Below are 22478 nucleotides of genomic sequence, written 5' to 3' on the forward strand. Positions count from 1 at the left end.
ACAAAAAAGCCAAAGCAACTAATTATGCACCTTTCCCTTAGCTGCATTTTTTGATGTATACTCAAAAAAAAAAAGTCTACATTTCTCCTGTTATCTTTCTTATAGGTTGTAAAGCATCAAAACTCTATCAGTTATTACAGTTATTAATAAGATGCTGCATTTATCAAGGAAAGCTTAAATAATAGCTTGTGGATGGAAAGATAAAGAGTCAAAATCTCATGTGGATAGGTAGAATGGAATAAACTGTTACCTACTGGATGTAGTAGAAAGACTAATTTGGACAGTCCCAGTGACTGGAATAGCTATCCCATTCAGGGACTACTTTGGACAGAATAGAGTTGCCTTTCACAATTTTTCAGTTTTGAATTTTTTCCTGTGGTCTTGTAGTAGCTAATATTTACAAAAAGTCCAAATTGCTGGAATCATGAGATAAGGTAAGAATATCATCTTTTGTTTAAAAATATTCACTTCTAAATTATTTGCTTGAAAAAACTAATGAAATTAAGATTGATAAATTGGAGGTTTTTTTTTTTTTTTTCATTATTTGAAAATGGGATATTTTCCCCTTCATGATCTTTTTGTACTTACCATGGTTAGGAAAAATATAGGAAAAAACTCATATGAAAATATTAGGTTACAAACATGTTTTCCAAAGGCTCAAAACTCAGAAAGCAGAGAAAGACCAAAGTAATATTGCAAAAATGTTGAAGATCTTGAAGCCCATCCCATGATTTTGTCATACATGAGGTTAGCAATAATGGTTTGGCTCATACTTACTAAAAATGAAACAAGAAGCAAGCACTTAAAAAGTCTAAATCATCATTTAAATGAAATTCTTTGGCCAGTTGACCCTGTCCAATCATCTTCTGGCCTGTGGAAACTGGTAATAGTAGCTGTTTTTTTTATCTAGCTGGTCTTCAACCAATTTACAGAGGAAATCAATAATGCTATCCCCATTTTACAGACAGGGAAACTGAAGCATTAAGAGGAAATGTAACTTGTCCAAGGTCACACAACAGTATTTGGCAAAGCTATTAATAAAATTCAAGTCTCATGAGTCCTAGTCCAGGGCAGTATCCAATAGACTGTACTGTCTTTAGATCACCCTGAATAACCTTTCTTACATTCAAGTTTACTTTCTATACTGTCCCAGATCTTCAGCCCATGGTAAGCTGAAATAATTCCACCGATTTTAACAGCTGAAGAGCTGACTTGGTGTGTATTTCTTGGCTTGTTTATATTCAGTATTATGTTATGATGCCAAGACAAGAAAATACTCTTATTACATTAAACAAACTCCAACAGTTGCCTTACTTCTCCTAAAAGGAGCACATTTAGGGAGTTATATGGGTTTATTTACTACAAATATACAGATAAGAGTCTTAATTGATATGAAGAGGCTTTCAGAATCTAATTAACCTCCCAGCTAGTCATTAGCTCTGTGACCTTTAGAAATAATTGGCAGAATGATATTTTTTTCCTTCATCTCATTCAGAACTTCCCCAACAAGTGACTAATCCTGCATGTGCTGTAGGACCCCAGCTCACCTGTAAGAGTTGGTGAGATAAAGTGCAGTAAGTCCATCATCAAAACAGGACTGTGGTATTCCTCTCAGGCACAATACACAGCCTACCAGATGCACAAAGCTTTTGCTGCTTTAATGCTATTCTCATCATCTCCAACCTTCCAATGTGCCAAAGATGTGCTAAGTTTTATGTCTCAAGGGGACTCATTGGAGACTCAGTGGCATTTCTTGCATGTTACCCCTCTGTTGCTGGTCAACCTAAACATCTATCAGATTTTCAGTTTAAGCAAGTTCTTCTAGAAAGCCACAGAAGTATTCATTTTTACCTATCTTTAGTTGCATGTTTTCATTGGACATTTTTTAGAGCAAAATCCTTTCTTAGAAAGCAGCAACACACACACACACAAGCAATATTATGAATCCCACCACCCTACAAGCCTTGGTATTACTTTGTTTCCTAATATCTTAACAATAAGGTGTGTAAAGATGTCTCTGTGTGTTGTAGAATACATAGGATGTGCAACCTGCAGTAAGAGTTTCAAGTGTTTACAAGTTTAGCTCTTTCCCTAGGTGGGAAATGCTGTTGTGATTGGCACTAATCTCTCTTGCTATGTGCAGTTCATTCTCCTGCACCAAACACAGGAGTACACTGGGGAAGGAAAATGCTCTACAAAAGGTAAATGCAACAATTACTAGAACAATGAAGTTGTATGAACCTACAGAGAACAAATTAAAATGACAGTGCCAGATTCTGATTATCTTTAAGACAGAATTTATCATTGGCAAATTACTCAAAAACGTGTAAAAAACCTCAAAACTTCTTGCAAATCAGAACTACTTTTTTTTTTTTTTTTCTTTTTTTTTTCTTTTTCCCCATGGCCAACCAGCAACGCTAACACAACAACCCTAGGCTAATTAAGGTCTCCTAAAGTAGCTCAGGCTAATTCTTGACACAGTCTTTGGTGTCTTTAAGAGTTCACCCAACATGAGAGAGAGAAATATGTTTTGACTAAAACAGAAACTAAAAGAGGATAGATTTAGATTAGGTGTTTAGAAGAAATTCTTTACTCTGAGGCCCAGGCCCAGGCTGCCCACAGGAGCTGTGGCTGCCCCATCCCTGGCAGTGCCCAAAGCCAGGCTGGATGGGGCTTGGGGTAGCCTTGGCTGCTGGGAGGTGTCCCTGCCCATGGCAGGGGTCTGGAACTGGATGATTTTTAAGGTCCTTTCCAACCCAAACGATTCTGTGATTCTAAGATAATCATGTTATAGGATCATTATCACCTTATTTTGCTACCTGTTCTTACTGTGCCATGTCTGAAATAGGACTGTAAATACTGTAAGGTGGGACCAGTTAGTGTCCATTAAAATACAGTAAAATGCAGTTTTGCGAGAGTGAATGGAGAGGTGATTGAAAGGGCATATTATGCTTGTAAATATTAAGGCTAAAATAAAACAAAACAAAATAAAACAAAAAAGCAACAAACCAAAACCAGAGTAGGACAATGTACAGCTGAAAAGCCAAATGATGATAAGGTTTTATTGAAGGAGAAGGATTTGATGGTGTATTGCAGGAGCTGACTTCTTTCTATCTGTAAGTCTAGGTGCTTGAACTCCTTCAAAGTGTAAAAATGATTTAGAAGACATACGAAAAAAAAAAAAGAGAGATAAATAAAGGATTATTTGAAGAAAGATGCTAGTGAAAGTCAGAACCAAAGGCAGATAGCAAGTGAGATATATCAAAAAAAGGAAAAGACAGAGAGGTCATGGAGGAGTTCTTGTAAGATAAAAGACAACTGCAAAGATCACAGACAAATGTTTATGCATGCATGAAAAGTAGCAGTTTTAAGGAACAAACTTAAAAAAATCAGAGAAGATCTGCTGGGTGATCAGCATTGATAACAGAAGCTCAGTTAGCAAAGAGAAAAACGGAGGAAGTTAGTGTTGTTCCTCTTTTTTCTCTACCAGTGATTAGCGGTATGGCAGAGGGGAACTGAGGAGGTGGATATGTCTGTGCCAGAAAACGGAAGATATGGTTAATGGGATGAATTTGAAAGGGCTGACCTAGTAGGAGAACTTGAGTTAAATGTAGTGACCACTGAATCAGCAGACAAACAGAAGCCAGCTAGAGAAATGGGGACGATAAGAGCAGAAGGGTCAAAGCAACTGACAGATCAGGGACCTGAAAAGAGCTGAAAGATGAGGCAGTTCGTGAGTTGTGGGGGAATGATTTACATGCACACAGAGAAAGAATCAGGGTATTAATGTCAAATAAACAGAATCAAAACAGGGCTTGGTAAAAACTCACTGGAGACCTGCTAAAGCCAAGACAGTGGCTGATGCTTTGATGTGAAAAAAATGACAAGGAAGACAGGACAGTGAGAGAGAAAACAGGCAGGAAATTTCATCTTAAATCAGCAAAGCCTTGATGGCTTAGCTGAAGAACCACAGTAGATTTCTGTAACATGGCTAGGATTGTGACTGTAATTACATTTGCTGCCAAGATGCAGTATTTATACTGTAAAGTACACCCCTCCAATGGGATGTCCTTTCTGAGCTCCTAAGCACCAAAGCTTGCGGTGCTTTTGCATGAATTCTCTTCTTACTTACAATGTGACAAAGAAATATCACTGAAATAAGTTGTGTTGCATCCAATCTGGTTTTACAGAAGAAAAGAGATCTGGCCTTATGCTAAATAAACACAAAAAATGCATAATGCATGTAGTTGTCAGTTGTAAAACTCTGACACGCTTGTTCCCCATTTCCTCATTGCCATAAAAGAAAAAACACACACACAAAAACAAAACCTCTTGACAATACAATTGTGCTGATAATGTTAAATGGCAGACCTATAAGGTAATTTTTTTTCTGTTAAAGCGAATAGTAGCTGGAGGTATTGAAAAACTTCTAAGGAAAATTGTAAATCTAGTTGTAAAAAAGCTACTTCTGCACCAAAAAGTATGTAGTAAGTACTGCAGGATTTTGTAATGACTGAAAATGTAGTTCCATTTTAAAGTAAAGAATTACAAATCTTCTAGTAATTGTGTGACAGGACTCTGAATGAGAGCTGCTGAATGTATTGTTTTTGGTATATACATATGCCACTGGGAAGTTAACATAAAGGTGAAATTAATCTTTCCTTCTCAGTGTCCAAGGGTATAGCAACCTGGCACAGGTTCTGTTATTCCCTAAAATAAGTTACTATATCCAGCAACCAGCATGCACTTTTTAACTGAAGCAAAATTGAATGAACGTCTGTGGTTTCGTGGGTGAGGACATAAAAGCTTCAATTTTAGGAATACAGTTAACTCTAAACAGAATTCTCAGAATGAACATCACTCTTTTTTTTTTCTTTTTTTTCCAGAACTAATACATTTTATAAAACTGCCACACAGACTTCAGTGAGACTTGCAATAATTGTCATTGTCGATGAAAATGGACAAACATGAGAATTGAGCAAATTATTTCTCCTTCAAGAATATGAGCTGATTTTTGGTTACCAGTGGAAGTCAGAAGTCTATTTACTGGGTAATAACTGAAATACATTCAGCTGATATATAATTTTTATGAGCTGAAGAACTCAGATAAGCCAAATTGCATGTTAATCATCTCAATTTTGAATGAGGCAACTGGAAAAGATGATCTCAATTACATAGTCTTATAATTATTAATATTACATGTGAATAAAATTGCTACATGTGTAAAGAAAGTATAAGCTATTTTTTAAAATCATTAAACAAAAAGAGTTTAATGAACAACACTAATTGAACTCAAAAAAGAGTTTTAGAATTCTCTTTAATCTTAACCACTTCATTTCACATCACACCAATAATCCGATTATATAGAGATAGGTTGAATAGGACCAAATTGCTTGATCTGCAGAAACACAAATATTAAAATTAATTTAAAATATTTTTCCCTTGAAAAACAGTGCAGTGCATGTTAGATACATGACAGTTGGTGTTTTCTGATATTTCAAATAATAAATTATAGCCTGATGACTCATTCTTTTGGAAATGCTAAATATAATTAATCTGAGTAAATAGACTGAAAATGTCTGATTAATAAAATGAATAACCTACATGAAAATTTGTGTATTTTTTCTATTTGAGTAACAGTGGTTTAACTTAAAAGTAATTAACTACATATTACAAACCTACTCTTTTTTATTTTAAATACAGATTTTTCAAAAAAGTGATACCATATTCTAATGACTGATAACACAGTTCTACCACGATTGAGAAAGTAACTAAATAGTTAATTTTGTCCAATGTGAACAGAAATTGGACTCTAAATTAAAGACCTTTATACAGTTGACAGTTATATTTCAAATTTTCATAAGTCTACCTAAGAAAGTTTTCTTTCTATAATTCTATGCAGAGATCTAAAAGCACAGCTATGCCCTTTTCTTCCACTGAAATATAGTTATTGAACAGTCATTTAGTTAAAAATGATCAGATTTAATAACACTGTCTAATTCTCAGCTGCTGTTGATTGCCCTAGAAGAACATGATTAAAAACCTGTAAGTGTGAAATCTAGCTGTCAGAAAGCAAGAAAAAATGGACTACTTACATGGAAAATATGTGTAATGTAGTCACTTTAACTGATCAATTTAAATATTTAAATGTGTGGCAGATTTATATCTTGTATCTAAAAATATATCCAAACTATTTCTCAGATTGCATACTTTCGTGGGCCTTGGTTCTCTATTGTACTGTTGTTAAGTGATAATATTAATTAATACTGTTAATTATCAAGTAAAGGCATGGTAATATTGGACACTTGTTCAAAACCTGTGCTTGCACAAGCACTCCTTTGATCCTGAAACAGAAAACATGGTGTGGCTTATGCATTTTGCATCACAGGCAGAACATTGAAAACCATACCAGCAAAACAATCAAATGCCTTAATTTAGAGCTGACAAAACAAATGAAAAACAAAACAAAAGCAGGCAAAATAATGAACAACAAACCACCCCAAAACATAAAAATGCACTTCATTGGTAGGTTATTGAAGTAAAATACTGTTTGTTTCAGGTACTTACTTTCATTTGGCTGCTTTTAGAGCAATGAAAAGGGATGCCCAACAAATTTTGGATATAGCCAGAAAAATTTTTCATTGGCATGAAAAATTGCCTATCAGCCTACCCAGACTGGGACACTGTTCATGCAGGAAATGGACTTGGTAGGTGCAGAAATTACTCTTTCTTAAAATCACAATGTTACACCAGAATGGACATTATCTTACATTTTGTTTTCACTGCCCCCCCCCGAACCTTTTTTTTTATAAGAAAAAAGCATCTTCATCCAATGTGAAGAAGTAGTGAGTCCCTTGCAAGTGGCTAACTTTCCCAGTTCCCACAAGAAAGCCTGCAGGAAGAAGTAAAGATATCACAGGAAACTTTTCCTGCTAAGAATAATCTGGCTCTGTGCCACTGAAAGAGGACAGGGAATTATTTTGGGGACAGATTTTGAATTCCACTGAACAGGACATGGGCTGACCAGCTTTGGGTGACAGGAAAGGCTTCATGTCAATATATGAGATTTGAACTATGAGAGGAAAAGAGATGATGGAGAGGAGGAAGAAATTATGTACTTTCCTCTTAGTCCTAACTCATTAATTTTGCTTCTGCTGACAGAACATCACCTTCTAACAGGGGAGAAAATCTGCTAGAAGATCATGAAGGAAGCAGAACAGCCCCATCCTATATGCTGACATGACGATACACAGAAATGTGATATACATTACTGTGTTACAGTCTTTGCAAACCAAGGTGTCGGACTGTGATATCTCGCAACAAGCGTAATGATGCCCATTATGCAGTATATTTTCTCCATCAAAACAGCATATTTGTAACTTACACATTTTCCTTCTTCCATTGCTAGTCTCAAATACAGGGATGATGCAGGTGTCAATTCCAAAAGCAACAAACTCTCATTTTTGACAACATACAGATTATTTAAAAATCTGAAATTAACATCTTTAAAATTATCTGAAATAATTTAAATGTGTAGGCGAACGATGAAAGTTTCATTGATATTCCTTCCAAAACTCTGTAAACGATACCACTAGATGCCTGACCAATTAGGTGCTTTGAAAAAAAGGACTTGTGTAAGCCACGTAGGCATTTTTTTCAGATATTACTCTGAGTGTTTTGCTATTCAAACAGAATTATTGAAAGCTTCATTTACTTGGGATGGCTTGAATCTTAATGTGATTAGATATTAAACTGATTTTTCTGTAAATAGTACAGCTTAACATTGAAAATATTGAATTTTAATGAATAATTTCCAGTAATGGTAAATACAACTTGCCCTGACTAAATTAATTTTTGAAAGTAATTATAAGGTGTCTCCATCATTTTGATAGTGTTGCTTCAGTACTGTTATCATTATTATTACCATTACAGCATTCTGTATGAGAGAGAGATGTAACATTTGTTATTATGTGTAGTTCTCAAGTAAACTTTCCTTGCAATCTGTTAAACTTCCCATTTCTGTAAATAAGCAAAAGCTTCTAAGAAAGTCACTTGAATGCCTTAAAACAGTGGTTCTAAATATCTTTAAATTTTCTTCCATGTCTCTTAGAATGCCTTTCTTCTGTTCCTCCTGGCCGGAGGACATCATAATTTTTGGAATGAGGAGACAATGCATGCAATGTTTTCTGGGGAAACGTCTTTAGGAGACAAGGAGAAGATTCATCTGGGAGGTAGTGGCTAAGACATGGAGAGGACTCAAGAGACAAAGCAGCACAGAAATCTGAGTAACTGGGGGCAAGAGATCCCATCACAGGAGTTTCTGTTGAGCATTTGAGGCTCAGCAGGAGAACACAGCTCACAAAATATATGGGTTCCCTCCAGTCTCTGCTGTTCTTCCATGTCTCACACCATCTCCATCCCCCCCAACAACACTCCTCCATCCATGTTCTGTTCTCTTGCTGCTAGGTCACTCCCAGGGTGTGACCCTTAAGAAAACATGATTGGGTCTGTCAGTTTGAACACCTTGGTCTCAAAGCAAAGTCAAAACAGAGCCCTCAGAGAACACAAAATCTTACCTCAACAATATCTGAATTCGTTCGACTCTCATGCGGCTCATTATACTCGGTATATTTCAGCAGCACTTTGTCCATATCGGTGCTGGCATACTGGAACAGTTTGTTGGTGCTGTTGAATATGATCAGAGCAATCTCGCAGTCACACAGAACACTCAGCTCATAAGCCTTCTTCATTAACCCAAATTTCCTCTTTGTAAATGTCACCTAGAGAAAAAAAAAAAAAAAAAAAAAAGCTGTCAATAATCCCCAAGTTAATCTTTGTAGTCCTTCTTATTTATTTTGGAAATATACATGACTGCTGTTGTCCTTGAATTGAGCAAGTTCAGAAGGAAAGCATGTAAGTACAAAGAGAGTTCCAAAATATAATATAAGTATGTGTATTTACTATGTAAGTGAGGAAATGTATTTATTCTCATTACAAAATATTCAAGGTACGGATAAAGGCTACAGTACATTTTTTTGTAGTTCTACAGATGCTACATCTTTGTAACTTTCTAATTCCTATAGTTTTCCCTTGAACACTCTTTATACTGTGTACATCTCTGTCATCAATATCTTAAAGGTGCAGCTTCGATTTGCAATGGCAAATAGCTAGAAGACATGCAGTCAGTTTCTGGTTTTGATAGTGATTCACTAAGATTCAATTGCCACACGACTCACACAAAATTTTAGTAGAAGAAATTACTTCATACAGAATTTAAGTAGTGTGAAAAAGATACGTTGTTCATGGAAACACAGAATAGTTTTGAGGAAATATCTAGGATTAAAAAGTTAAGAACACCTTATTTAACGCTCAAGTTCTTATTTGAAAAATGAAAAATATAAAGAAAGAATGAAGAACATTAGTTTTCCAGCAAGTAATACCATCTTTAAATAAGGTCTTTTTTTTTTTTTTTAATACACAGATGCATCACACTTTATCTCTTTTCAAATTAAATGCTCAGAAATATGTACTGACATTTTTTAGTACAAAGGACTTTGGGTCATGTTATAGAGGTAAAAGCAGGGATATGCATAGCTTTCTGAGTAGGTCAGCTAATGTCCTAACACTTCATGAAAGCCTAGGCAGTAGGAAAAACATCTGAACTCTACATAACTATAACTTTCCAACTACATAACTATAACTTGTCCTTTTGACAAAGAAAGATTCTGCACAGCATATAAATGCTTTTCTTCTTTCTTTTCTGCACTAGCTTACAAGCTCCAGTAAGACATGTGGCTTAGAATAAAAAAAGTCCATTAGTTGCTTTAGCTAATCATATGCTTGAATTTGTTTCTCTTTGTTCTGTTTCTTCATGTACGCAATTCCTACCAAGTGCATGCAATAACTGTGAATTTTTTACATCTATTTTCCTCTCCAATAATTTTGAGTGAAAATATTTTTTTTCAGATAAAATATGGTTTTGCTAAGGCTATAACTAATCAAATTTAATATGTAGACAGGATATTTGATACAGCAAGGACAGGTGATCACAAACCAAGTTTGTAAATCAGCCCAATCCCATACTTGTTGCTCAGTTTCTTAATGAGTAGTATCTCTGCACTTTAACACTGTGGCAAGAAGATTCCTTTCTATGCAGTTCGTAAGTCTGCTGTTTCATCTTGCCATACTCCTAATGCAGGTTAATGCTAACTGCAGCCCCAGCCTACCTTACGATCCCACCAGATCATGCCTTGGAAAACGTGACCTCTAATCCCTATTTGTTAGCCCATCCCAAAAAGATAAGACTCTATGTATGAACAGGTATTCTCCCAAATGTATATCGAATATCATTCCTTTTCTTGTCATTTCCATCTCTTTAGCCTCTGTCAATGTACTCTTAAGAAAGATGGACTGCTATTAAGTGCAATTATTCAAGCATTTTATAAACGCATTTTATAAACACATTTTCCACAGTCCTGGTCTCAAGTATGTATAGTTGATTGTATAGTTGATTGTAAATTTTATCTAAATTTGTCTGTCTCAATAGCTTTTGATATTTGGAATTAATAATGTGATAGGTAACAAAACATCATTCAAATTCTGAAAAATAGACTAGCATTCCAAATACTGCTTTAATGTTTTCTGTGATTACAGAAAATTGCAATGTATTTGTTGAAACAAATATATATGTTTAACATTTAGAAAAAGCTAAACATACAGAAAATAAAATGGACTAACTCAACATATTTTTCTGCATCTAAAATGCCTTTCAATCAACTTTTTGACCACAGTGCTGTAGGTGGAGTGTCTCTACACAGTATGGTTTCTGTTGCACATAAACCTCAGAATTTAGCATGTTACAGCTTCTTACCATCAAAGTACACTCCAGTACAGAAATATCTTTAAAGCCACTGTTTGTGTTTACTGTTAGGTCCTCCTGAACATTTAGAGTAACCACACAGCTGTGCTGCATAGCACATACTTATTTCATAATACTTATCCCCAGAATGATACTGGTTAGAGTTCCTTTTTGTGGAAACTGAAAAAAGAACAAGAGATAAGCTAGACTTTTTTTTGTTGTTGCTGTTGTATTTTTTTTCTTTTTTTTTCCCTTTATTTAAAACATAATCTTAATTTCTCTGAATTTGATTTGCACTTAACTTCTAGATCTTTCAAATATTTTCAAAATCTATCAGATAATATTTTAGCCACTGCTGCTTGGTGCATTAAAAGCAATCACTGTCTGTGCAGTGATCTGCAATATTACTTTTCCTTTCAAATATGCTATTCATTGTGTCATATCTTTATGTATATATATTGCATATTCATATATATATAAATTAACTTGATTTTACAACAGTTTCTATGAGTCAACCTGTATTTTCAAATGTATAAAGAAAGGTCCGCAACCTCAGGAAATATTAAGAATTCTCTTCAAGTCATATAGAAACAAATGGCCATCTTTCATACTCTCTTCTATGTGGCTACCTAAGTAAGATGAACAAACTTCTTTTCCATACTTCATAATATTTTGGTGAGCTATAGAAGGAGGCAATATCTTTATTGCTTAGCTTCTCTCTATAGTATGAATTTGTTAACCATTTGTTATGCTAATCATACTCAAGTAACCTAGAAGTATCTAATAAACTTTGTTATGATAGCATACAGTATTATAGTATTGCAAAAAAAAAAAAATCCAAGTAGTAAAAAATAACACAAATTATTTAAAACATTTTTTTTTTTTTTGTCTATTGGGAAGGCATGAAATCATCTCTTAAGATGCTCATCCTTCACTTTTTCTTGAACTGATTCAGCGCTGAAAATGAACAAGACACACACAGTCCACATGAGCTTTGGAGTAGCTGCACAGTACCAAAAATCTGAGTGGTCACATGGTCTCAATGTCCTATACTGCATTCAAAATTTTCAGTCATGATAGTACCGTATATCAGCTTACAATTTAATTTTGTCATTTGACATAAAGAGCATTAGTGAGACTGAAAGTAAACACACGTACAATGTGACAATTCATCAACTTATTTGAAAAAAGTATAAACAAAATACTGCATGCATTTCAATAGTACCTGCTTAATATTTAACTTTTTTTTTTTTCCAGTGGCAAGAATCAAAACACTTAAATATTCTTTTCTATAAATATTAATTAAGATATGATTAATTATGTCTGTTGTCTAAACCACTGATAATTCTCAGATCTTTTTCAGGTTATAATTTTTCTGATTTTTAGAAGTGTGATAGGCAATGTATGAAGTCCTTCTCTTTGTGGGCTATAGTATTTTATAACGTTGGTGTGAGAATTGGGAGGAATGAAAGTGGAGTGGAGGGAGGAAGTGGAATAGATAAGAGACCAGTGTTCAACAGTTTTTCAAACCCTTTAAGCATGTATATATAAAACACAAGGTTTGAAATAGTGACACTGTTCCTAAATACTTTTATGAGGCTTTTTTATGCATAGTTTAAAATGTATTGCAAAAAGAGCAGTGTGTAGAGAGTACCACACTTGCCTCTTAAACATGAGAAAAAATAACTGAATTCCAACCCTGTACATTAACAACAACAAAAACAAAGACTAGCCTAGTACTACCACTATCTTAACACTATAATTCATTTATTTATTTAAAGTTCACTTTAAAAAACTTAAAACCATTGTCTTAACAGGAATAGTGGTACCTAAAAGTTAGGTTACTAAATCCTGCAGCATTTTTGTATGTGAAGAAATATAAATGCTTATGACTTTACAGACGCTGTTTTCAAATATTGGGAAAATTAAAAACACAGTGATGGAGTGAGCTTCCAACTTCCTTGATATAAGTCAAGGTAAGTTTTTTATACATTTCAGATTAAATTCTGGCTAAAGATGAAACCTACAGTATGTGCTAAAGGAAAGACATTTACAGAAGAGGACTGTTAAAAGGACATCTTTCCACTTCAGCTCTGGTTCTTTAGCAAGATGGAAACACTTCTCAGCTAGCTTTTCAGGCATAAAGATGCAAGAGTCTTCTGATGGATATTTGATGGACTAGTCACTGTAGACAGCCTGAATACATGGCTACATGAGCATACACTGTGATATGTTCCATTTAGTTGGTAATTTGGCCCAGAGGCAGCCTTTCTTACTTAATCTCTAGTAACCAAAATTTACTAAAACTAAATACACTAGAAGGTAATGTTTTTTGATTATGAATAAGAATTCATTCATGTCCTGAAATTTAAATGTGTTTATATGTGCACGTGTGAATGACTCCATCCCGTTTTTCAAACCAGATAGTCTACTAGTCAATGGTAACAGTGGTCACTGGCAATGGTCTTTATTCAGCTGTAATAAGAAGAGTGAGCTTCTTATAGATGCTAATTCATCACTAGAGGGACAGAAACAACTACAAACACTCCCAGCCTTCAGGGACACTTTATGTGTTTATCTATCTATCTATCTATCTATCTATCTATCTATCTATCTATCTATCTATCTCTTTAAATTCAGGCCCTTCCAGTCCTTCTTCTGAAACCTCACACACTCTGAGAGGCTGATTTTAGATGGCCAAGCCATTACACTGATACTATTATGAGTACTCCATATTCATCACTAACAATCATATCATATATGCTAACATTTTCTGGTTTGAAAGTAGCAGTCCTGTGATCTTTCAAGCAATTCAGTCCAGTCTGTGGTAAAGCATCAGTGTTCCCCTTACTTATTCCTATCCTGATTATAAAGATATACAGTTGCTGACATAGGAAAATGAGAGAAACAGGGACTGTGCACATAATACTTCCTATGTATGTTTCCTGCCATTAAACATGTGTGAGTGACTAGTGAAAAACAGGGACGACTGATGCATAGAAGTATCTGTTACAGATACTGCCTGGTCAGTAAGAAATACGATTCTCTTTCTCCTTATTTCATCCAGAATGTCTAAATTTTTGACACCAGGACTGGAGTAGGCATGGCGGATAAAAGACATGTGACAAATAGGAGGTACTATGTGAGCAACCTACCTAACTTTCAACAAAAATAAAGGCAACGTATAAACCAAAGGGCTCTTGACTAAAATGCACTGTCAGGCACCTAATCCTACCGTATGTTGAAAACCCAAATCACTACCAGAGAGGCAAGAGCTCTTGTCGTATTTTTTTCTTCCACTTCCTCCTATTTGATTTGTGTTTAGAGCTGTTTGTCATATGATGAGCCTTGGCTGCAACAATCTTTACAGCAGCACTCAGTGGGCCTGGGAAGAAGCACCAGTGCAGGATTCGCTCTAGACAAACCTCTCTTTATGCAACGCTTAGGCATGTCGTATTAAATGAAAGGCTCTTTAAAGAGCAGTGAAGAACCCTTCAGCAGCCTGCTTCCATATTCTTGTTACCCTCCAGCATAATTTACAGGGATGAGACAGCAGTGATTTATGCTGGTAAAAGAGCTATTGTCTTGGAAAGCCTCAAGCATATTGAGCTACAACTTGCTGAATAGTCCAGATAAAGAGGAGTTCTAAGCAGGATGCCCTAAAATTATAGCTATAACAAATAAAACGTTCATGATTAATTTCTTCAAAAAAGAAGGTTTTGTACTCCTTTGTTATGTCCCATTTTTAGTATATCAGTACATAAATAACAGATCAAAAACTTAAAATAGTGATACTGTTCAGTCTGCCCAAATCCTACACATCATGGTGGATCTTTGAAATGAATTTTTCCATTGTAAATCAAGAGAGGAGGGATAATTGGAACAAGTGTTAATTAACAGATGATACCACAACTCAGAAATTAGTAGGTTACGCTTCCCACTTTAAATTACAAATTAAGATCTAAAAACAGTCAGGGAAGCAAGAATAATAATAGTTAATCTCTGATACATCACTTTCTTTGTTGAATCAGAGAGATAAGATTAATTTCATTACATACAGATGTACATATACATATGTATTTTAGGTAAAGAGTTCATATTTATGAAATAATCATCTTTATCAAAACCACAGTATCAAATACACAATACTCAAGAAAACTAATACAACTAATTTTTTTTTTTTTTTTTTTTTTTTTTTTTTGATATGCTACACCAGTTCAGGCAGGTACAAATAGATGTTTAGGCTAAAAAACATGTTTACTAGTTCTGTGCTGCTTAAATGTTCATAAGGTAAAGGTCAAAGAATATTTCATTCCCTGCTGAGCAAATGGTCAGGAAGCACATTTGTCTGCATTTCCTGTCATAACAGGAAGAGTGTAACTTCTTCCTCTCTACAATGGCTTCAGTTCTGCTTCCCACCTCCAGCTCTTTCTCCCTCAGGGCTTTCCAAGCCATTCCTTGCAAGACAGCAAGGCCGTGCCTCTGTCTGCACTGGTTTTCAGCTCTGCTGTGCTGGCAGATGCCTCATTCACTATTGCTCTCTCCTTAGGCTTCTTGCTCACACTTAAAATTGAAAGTAATTTGACCTAAATATTTACCTTATGCTAATTCACTTTAAATTATGCTCAGAACATACATTTGCAATACAAGCACACTTAAGCTGAAATATAAGGCATTCTCGAAATGCATGGTTCAGATCAGCAGCTCTCTTCCAACTTTACTTCTCAGGTAGTCTCATGCAATGTGAAAAATGCTGTCTCAATGTTTAAAGATCGCTACAGTTTTGGAGTCATTAAAACTTGGGATTGTATTCTTTGCTAATGGAAGCCTAAATTTACCCCTGAAAAACAAAACAAAACAACAACAACAAAACAGAAATGTGGTCTAACTGTAATGCTAAAACATATTTTGTGACATGCTTTACTGTGTACAATTTAATGTAAGCAAGCAAGCAAGCAAGGTAATTCAAATATGTAAAAGATAAAGGATATGTCATGATTAAGACAATGGTTCATTGAACAGAATGATGCTTGTTGCAGAGATAAGCATCTATGGCTTTATATGGAAACATTCTCTAGGGTGTGTGTGTGTGTGTGTGTGTGTGTGTGTGTGTGTGCGCGTGTGGAAATCACACAATTTCTAATCCTGAGTAAAATTGAGACTGAAAATATCAGGAAATTGATAGAAAAAAAGTTTCTTGTATAGTTCACGTTCATGTTAGTACTAACATGCCATGATTTTCTCTGTTTCTACAGGGGAGTTTCTGATTCAGCTGACAGTCTCTTACTCTTTGCTTTTAAATAGAAGTGAAGCATAGATAAAAATAGATGCATGAGGCTGAAATTAGTTTCGAAACTAGCAGCATTAGGTATCGAAGTCAGTAGACCAAATCTAGGTCTTCCTGCAAATGGTCATTTCCCTCTAGGATATTCTTCCCCTGTTCCATAACCTCACTTTACTTATCTGCCTTAATTTGTTCTCTGTGGTGCTGATAGCTGCAGTCAGTCTTGTTTTACAACTTTACAGATCTGCTGGAATCAAAGGATGATAAAAAAGTCTATTCATGAAAAAGTTAAGTAGTGAGTGTTTATTACTGTAATATCCCATATAATTACTTAGACGTGATACTTTAAAAGGGTGTTTTAAATATTTAAGTACCTTGATATAGAAATATACACTTCCTATGGTATTTAATAAAACTTGAGACCCCAGCAACTCATTACAAATTGGGAGAGTTTTAAACAGTGTGATAAGTTCAACTCAGTTTTAACCATGAATCCATCACTAGTGTGCTTCAGAAGCAGGAAAAATAAATGTAGAACTAATGATCAAGGTGATCAGAGTGATCACCATATAAGAATAGATCTTTCTGGATACAAACTAGAAAAATCAGCATATTAAAATCAGAGGGTATTCCAGACCTGAAGCCAGAATGCCAAAGGGTTAACCAGCCCTCTTTCCTGAGTCAATGTACCTCTGGGTTTAGCTCTCAGACCATGGATTTAACAAGACATTTTGCAAGTGATCTTGTATAGTAGTAATACAATATCATTACGTCATTACACCTATTTATTTTAAGCCCTGTCTGGACTGTTGTGAAGGAAATTTCAGATGATCCCAGCCTACAGTAGACCACAAAAGGCCTTCACAAAAGCTAACAAAAAATTTCAAACTGTTGAAAAATGAATAGAAAATTTATAAGGACTTTTCTGAGGAGACTGAATGCAATTTCTCTTTCATATGCTGACAATGACAGAACTACTTTCTTTTTTTTTTTTAGTTAAAAAACCATGAAAATAATTTTCACCCACGTCTTTGCAAATCCCTTCCTCTTTTTTTATTTATTTATTTTTTTAAGTAATCCAGAATTCTTCATAGCAGCCTTCACCAATGTGTTTAATGGCAATTTCTGCATACTGAACTTGTAGCTGTCAGGAGCTTTCAACATCCATTTTCAGTTCTAAAATTTTTGGCTATCAGTTCTATTGGTGGTACAACTAACATCATGTATACAGTTGACCCTGGTGGGTGGTAGTCAAGATTACCATAATTTCATGAGCCCAAGCAACAACAGCAGCAATTTATTCCATACTTATGAAGAGTACATACCCAGCGTCATAATAGGAACAAGAAAGTGTCTAGTCATATTGACTATTTATAACAGGATTCTCTTGAGAATTTTAATTTACATTTAAGACCATGATGGTAACCAAAATACCCAAATAAATATACACTCTAACCCTGTCCGTTATTTATACTCTGTCTCTCTCTGGCTAGAAGCGGAGTGAGAGGGATTTTTTCAGATGGGCATTTATGAAAATTGCACAACTGGGGTTAATCACAGAAGATTCAAACATCCTTGCTGCCTTTGTCATCACACAGTAACTATGACAGCCAGGAAAATATAGCCAACTGGCAGCCCACATGAAGCAACATTAAATTAATGACTCCTCCTAGTTAAAAGACTGAATTCTTCACTCACTGAAGTCAATGACATAGCTCTTGCACAGTCCAGCATTACAGGACTGGGCCTCTATCAGTAGGTTGAGGCCTAACTGAGGTTGCAGTAGTTTTCCCAGCATTTTGAATTTTCAGATAGTTTCTGGAAAACTACAGATCCCACAGCATATTGCACATTTCCATGAGATTTGCAGCCAGAGACATATAACTCTTTTCACGTTGTCAACTTACATTTATTAACAGTTTGGTCACTAAAGTACACAAATCCAACCAACTGGACTTGCTCTAGAAATCCTCTTGAAGGGAGGTCAGCACTATTTTTGTCCTTCCCTATCCACTTGTACAAGCCCTTTGAACAGTAGGGGAGTCTCCTGCTACAGTAGTGTGGAAGAAAACAGCTGTTATACGGAGAGAACAAGGACCCCATTCAATGGTTAGCCTAAAGAGCTAGTCAGGACACTGGGCAAATTAGTAGAAAAGCAAGGACAGCAATTACCTCCCACAGGCCTTGTAGTGGTTTAAATTTTTTTTGCACAAACTGTGTTATCTAAAAAGATTCATCCTTGCAGAGAGGGAATTCAGAAGAATTCAACTTTAGCTATCGCCACTGGTTCAATACACGCTTTGCATATTTCTATGTGTGCTGTCCTGATTGAGAATCCATGCGATTGATTATGCTGAGGATGCACAGTTATGTACATCATGTTCCCATTTTACATGCCTTATACTTGTGATACCATACTAGGTTTGCATTAAAAAACAAAACAAAACAAAAACAACAATACAGTTTCAAGTCAACTGATTTGCTGCTGCTTTTGTGAACATGTTTAGGACAGGTGGTAAGAAGGGAAACAAAACAGAACAGTTTTGTAAATGGAATAGTCCTTCATCCATATCCAGGTAAGTGGAGTTACAAATAAGTGTTGCAGAACTGTGCTTTAGCTGGTACCTTAATTTTATTAATCAAAACCTTTATTTATTTGTTTATTTTGTGCAACTTTTAATCTGTGCTGTTCTTTCAGGATACTTATGTCATCAAATAACAACAACAACAAAAAAAAACAACAACAACAATATAAACCAGTTACTGTTTTAAGGTTACTGTATGTGTATAAGTTAGAAAACAAATCAACTGATGGACCTTCTAACATAAGCAGCAATGGCTCACGGGATACATTATATTTGAAGACATAGTGAGGCTTATGAAACAGTATATCTCTTAAAAATAGTTAAAAGTATAACCAACTATTAGCGAAAAGCTAGTTGTGTTTAATCGTATATATATCTCTAAAACTGAAAAGCCTGATGCTATTGTCCAAATGAATCAGTGGAAATCTTTTCAATGGCTTCACTGAGCTTTAAATAAGGGAACTATATGCAAAAAGGATAAAGTCATTAGAATTTCTTTCTAAATTATGTTTCAGTATATTATTAGAAATGAGAAGCAGAGTCAAGCCAATTATATAGAGTAAAGTAAGGTAAATCTATACATTCAGCTTGACAGTTTATCTGACTAATCAAAATGATGGAAATTATCAAATACTAGCAAGATAAACACTTTGTGTACTAGCACCACAGTTGTTCATATTCTAGCATTTTAGTTTTATTGATGATTATTAGAACTGAATGCTGGTCATAGAAGCTTTGAAACTCTACAGTAATTTACTTGAAACACTAGCTGTATTTATTTTTAAAGTAAATTTAGCCTATTGAAAAATATATCTTGTGCAAAACTGGGGATTACGTTCTCCATAAATATTATATTTGAGTAAATAATTTTCCATAATAGCAAAATTTTTCAATATTATTTGCAATATGATAATTCAGATTCACTTTATAAAGAAAACCTGGCAGCGTGGCAAAGTTCTGAACAACTGGTGTCTTAATGTTTAATGATAAATGCAGTTCAATATTTCAAATCCAATTTCAATTCCAAGCTATAAAATAATTAAAACAGAAACAGTGCTGTATTTATCTTGATAGAATTATTGCTTCTTGGCTTGGCCCACAGCAACAGGAAACCATCAGGGAAAAAAAAAAAAAGAAAGAAACAAAAACAAACAAACAAACAAAAATCACATAGTTTTTGCTTTTAAGTGTGATTTTATGTCATGAACACAAGTGAGTACACACACTACAGGTTTTAAAAATTTGAGGAAAGAATACTTAAAGATAATAATTCGTTGTTATGCCTAGATTGATTTTTATGATATTATAAAAACCTAGAAGTCTAATGACAACATAATCACCTCTTAAGAAATGACCTGGAAATATGAAGGAATTAATAGAACAAAAGAAAATAATTAATATACTAATAGTAACATAATATCAATTTCTTAAAAAACAACAACAACAAAAAAGCTACTGATTACTGCTAAATTGCAGGCACATGTATGAAGAATGCTAATAGTAGCATTACATAATTTTATGGAGAGCTTCTCACACTTGTGAATCTCCACTTGAAACAAAACATCCATCCATTTGTTTACATCAAATGTAAACAGCATCAGCTTTTCACTGACTTTATTTTACAATGCCAGTTGTTGAATTTTATCTTTCTGAAATAGGAAAGCACTTTCTCTAGTTTATGACCATATTTTAACTAACAGAGATAATGTTGATAACATGTGATGGCTACCCAGTCATTTCACTTGAAGCAGTGATATTAATTAAATAACCAATCTTGTTGGTTCTATTTAGCCATAGCATCAGTAAGAGAGATTTTATTTTATAAATACAACATGTCAGTAGTATTGTATGTTGATTTTAGAATTTGTTAGGTTATTCAAATTCTTTTTAAGATTCATGTTCAGACAATAAAATACATGTTCAGACAATAAATTGTAAGATTTTTATAAAGTAGTGTCATTTTTACATGCTAGAGGTAAAAATAAAAACACTGAAAAGATGTAGAAAAATAATTTGTTATCTATGAATTCAGAAGAATGTTCTTCTGCAAATAAAGTCATAGCATAATAGTTCATAAAATATAGTACTGAAAGCATGAATCCTGTAAGAACTTGCAGATGTGCTTAACCATGTATATTACTCACTGAAGTCAAAGCAAATACAGAGTATTTCAGTATTTGCTGATACACATTCATCTTTGATAGAGTCAAGGCACTGAGTAATAAATTCCTAGGTATACGTTTCTAAACTTAAGAAAACCTGTGCGTGAAGTTTCTGGTCGTTTCCAAAAGTACTTTTTCTTTGACAGTATTCCATATGTTGTTTACAGATATATATGTATATGCACTTATAAAAAGTTATCATCTTTTCAATCACTTATGAGAGTGCTTGAGTCATCCTGGAGGTAAAATTATGATGCTCAAAACCAGTATTTTTTCTGCTTACCTGTCTGTTACGTTCATCCATAATCCTTGTAATCTGAATCTTTTTTCTCCCCATAGTCCCCGTTTTTTTTTCTCTCCTTCTTCCTTAAAATTACGTATTTTTCCCTTCTCTTTTCTTCCTCTTTCCCGTTTCCTCAAAACAAGCCTCCTTCTTCAGCACTTGCACTACTCAGTTCACAGTCCCCTGCATCCGTTCCTGCTAAACACAGAAAGGAAATCAAATATTACTTCCAAATTGATAACTTCTTGAAAGTTGTTATATGGAGCCAACTACGCAGCATAATTATAATGTACTGTACAAGAAATTATAGTAAATTTGTACTGTTTCTAGAAAGAAACTTACAGAAGTCATAATAATATTATTCATTTTTTTTTTCTTTCCTTTTTTCTTGTTTCCCTCCTGCTTATGGACAAACCCACCAATATATCAAGAAATGAAGAAAAGGACTGAAATACACACTGGCAAAACAACAGAATTAAGAACCTATGGTTTTAAATATCACTTACTGCAGTAATATGAAAAATTAGCTAAATCAGAGACTTAATGAACCTTTCTGTACCTATGTATGCTAAGTAGGCCAGCTAATTCATTTCTGAAAGGAAAACAATCTTGTGTTTTGACAGCAGAGGTGATAATGTCCCTCATTATGCAAATAGGATGGCCTTTTATTAAAGTGCTATTTGATATATGAGAGATGTCAGCTAGTTTAAATCCAACTTTTTAAAACTTTATTCTTTAAGAATGTAGATTACAGCAAGTATTATTCAAGATACTAGAAGAAAACGTTAGTGTGTTTTCCCTCATTTCATTTCAACATAAATTCCAAAGGGCTCTGACAAATGATTTATAAGCAGCAAATATGTTCATCTTTCCTTATAAAAATTCTTGCACCAGAAGCTATGCAGCACAAAATAATAGGGACAGATGATAAATTAAGAATGTTTTGAAAAATACTTTCACAGTTTTAGTAAGAAACCATTATTAGCTCACCAAAGTTTACAATACTGATTCTGTCACAAAAGTGAAGACTTAGATATGATAAAAACACATGTTGCAGTAAGCATTCCCTGCTTCACAAAATCTCATAAATCACAAAGTTAATTTCTATCATGTCCAAAAAATTTTAGCATTACAAGACTAGATAAAAATGAAGAAAATACAGAAGTGATGTTCAATATAGTTCTGACGTAAAAAGCCTTTCTTCTTCTTTTTTTCTTCTACCTTTGTTTGACTTATTTTTACATTTACATATTCTGAACAGAAGAGAACAGAGTTCTTTTAATACAAAAGAGGAAAAAATCTTATC

General features: G+C 34.4%; 1 protein-coding gene across 20 annotated transcripts in view; it reads right to left on the reverse strand.

The window, feature by feature from the left end:
• MEF2C (myocyte enhancer factor 2C) overlaps positions 1-22478 on the reverse strand; it is a 140176-nt gene that overhangs the window by 57044 nt on the left and 60654 nt on the right. For 17 of the 20 annotated variants that reach the window (XM_068667491.1, XM_068667497.1, XM_068667494.1 and 14 more), the window contains 2 exons: positions 21173-21370; positions 8577-8780 (listed from right to left, as the gene is read on the reverse strand). In XM_068667491.1, coding sequence (XP_068523592.1) covers positions 8577-8780; positions 21173-21226 — 258 coding nt within the window. In that variant the 5' untranslated portion in view covers positions 21227-21370. The remainder of the gene's footprint in view (positions 1-8576; positions 8781-21172; positions 21371-22478) is intronic. The other 3 variants (XM_068667482.1, XM_068667484.1, XM_068667486.1) reach the window with 1 other exon arrangement.

Source organism: Anas acuta, chromosome Z (assembly GCF_963932015.1).
Source record: "Anas acuta chromosome Z, bAnaAcu1.1, whole genome shotgun sequence".
Lineage (NCBI taxonomy): Eukaryota > Metazoa > Chordata > Aves > Anseriformes > Anatidae > Anas > Anas acuta.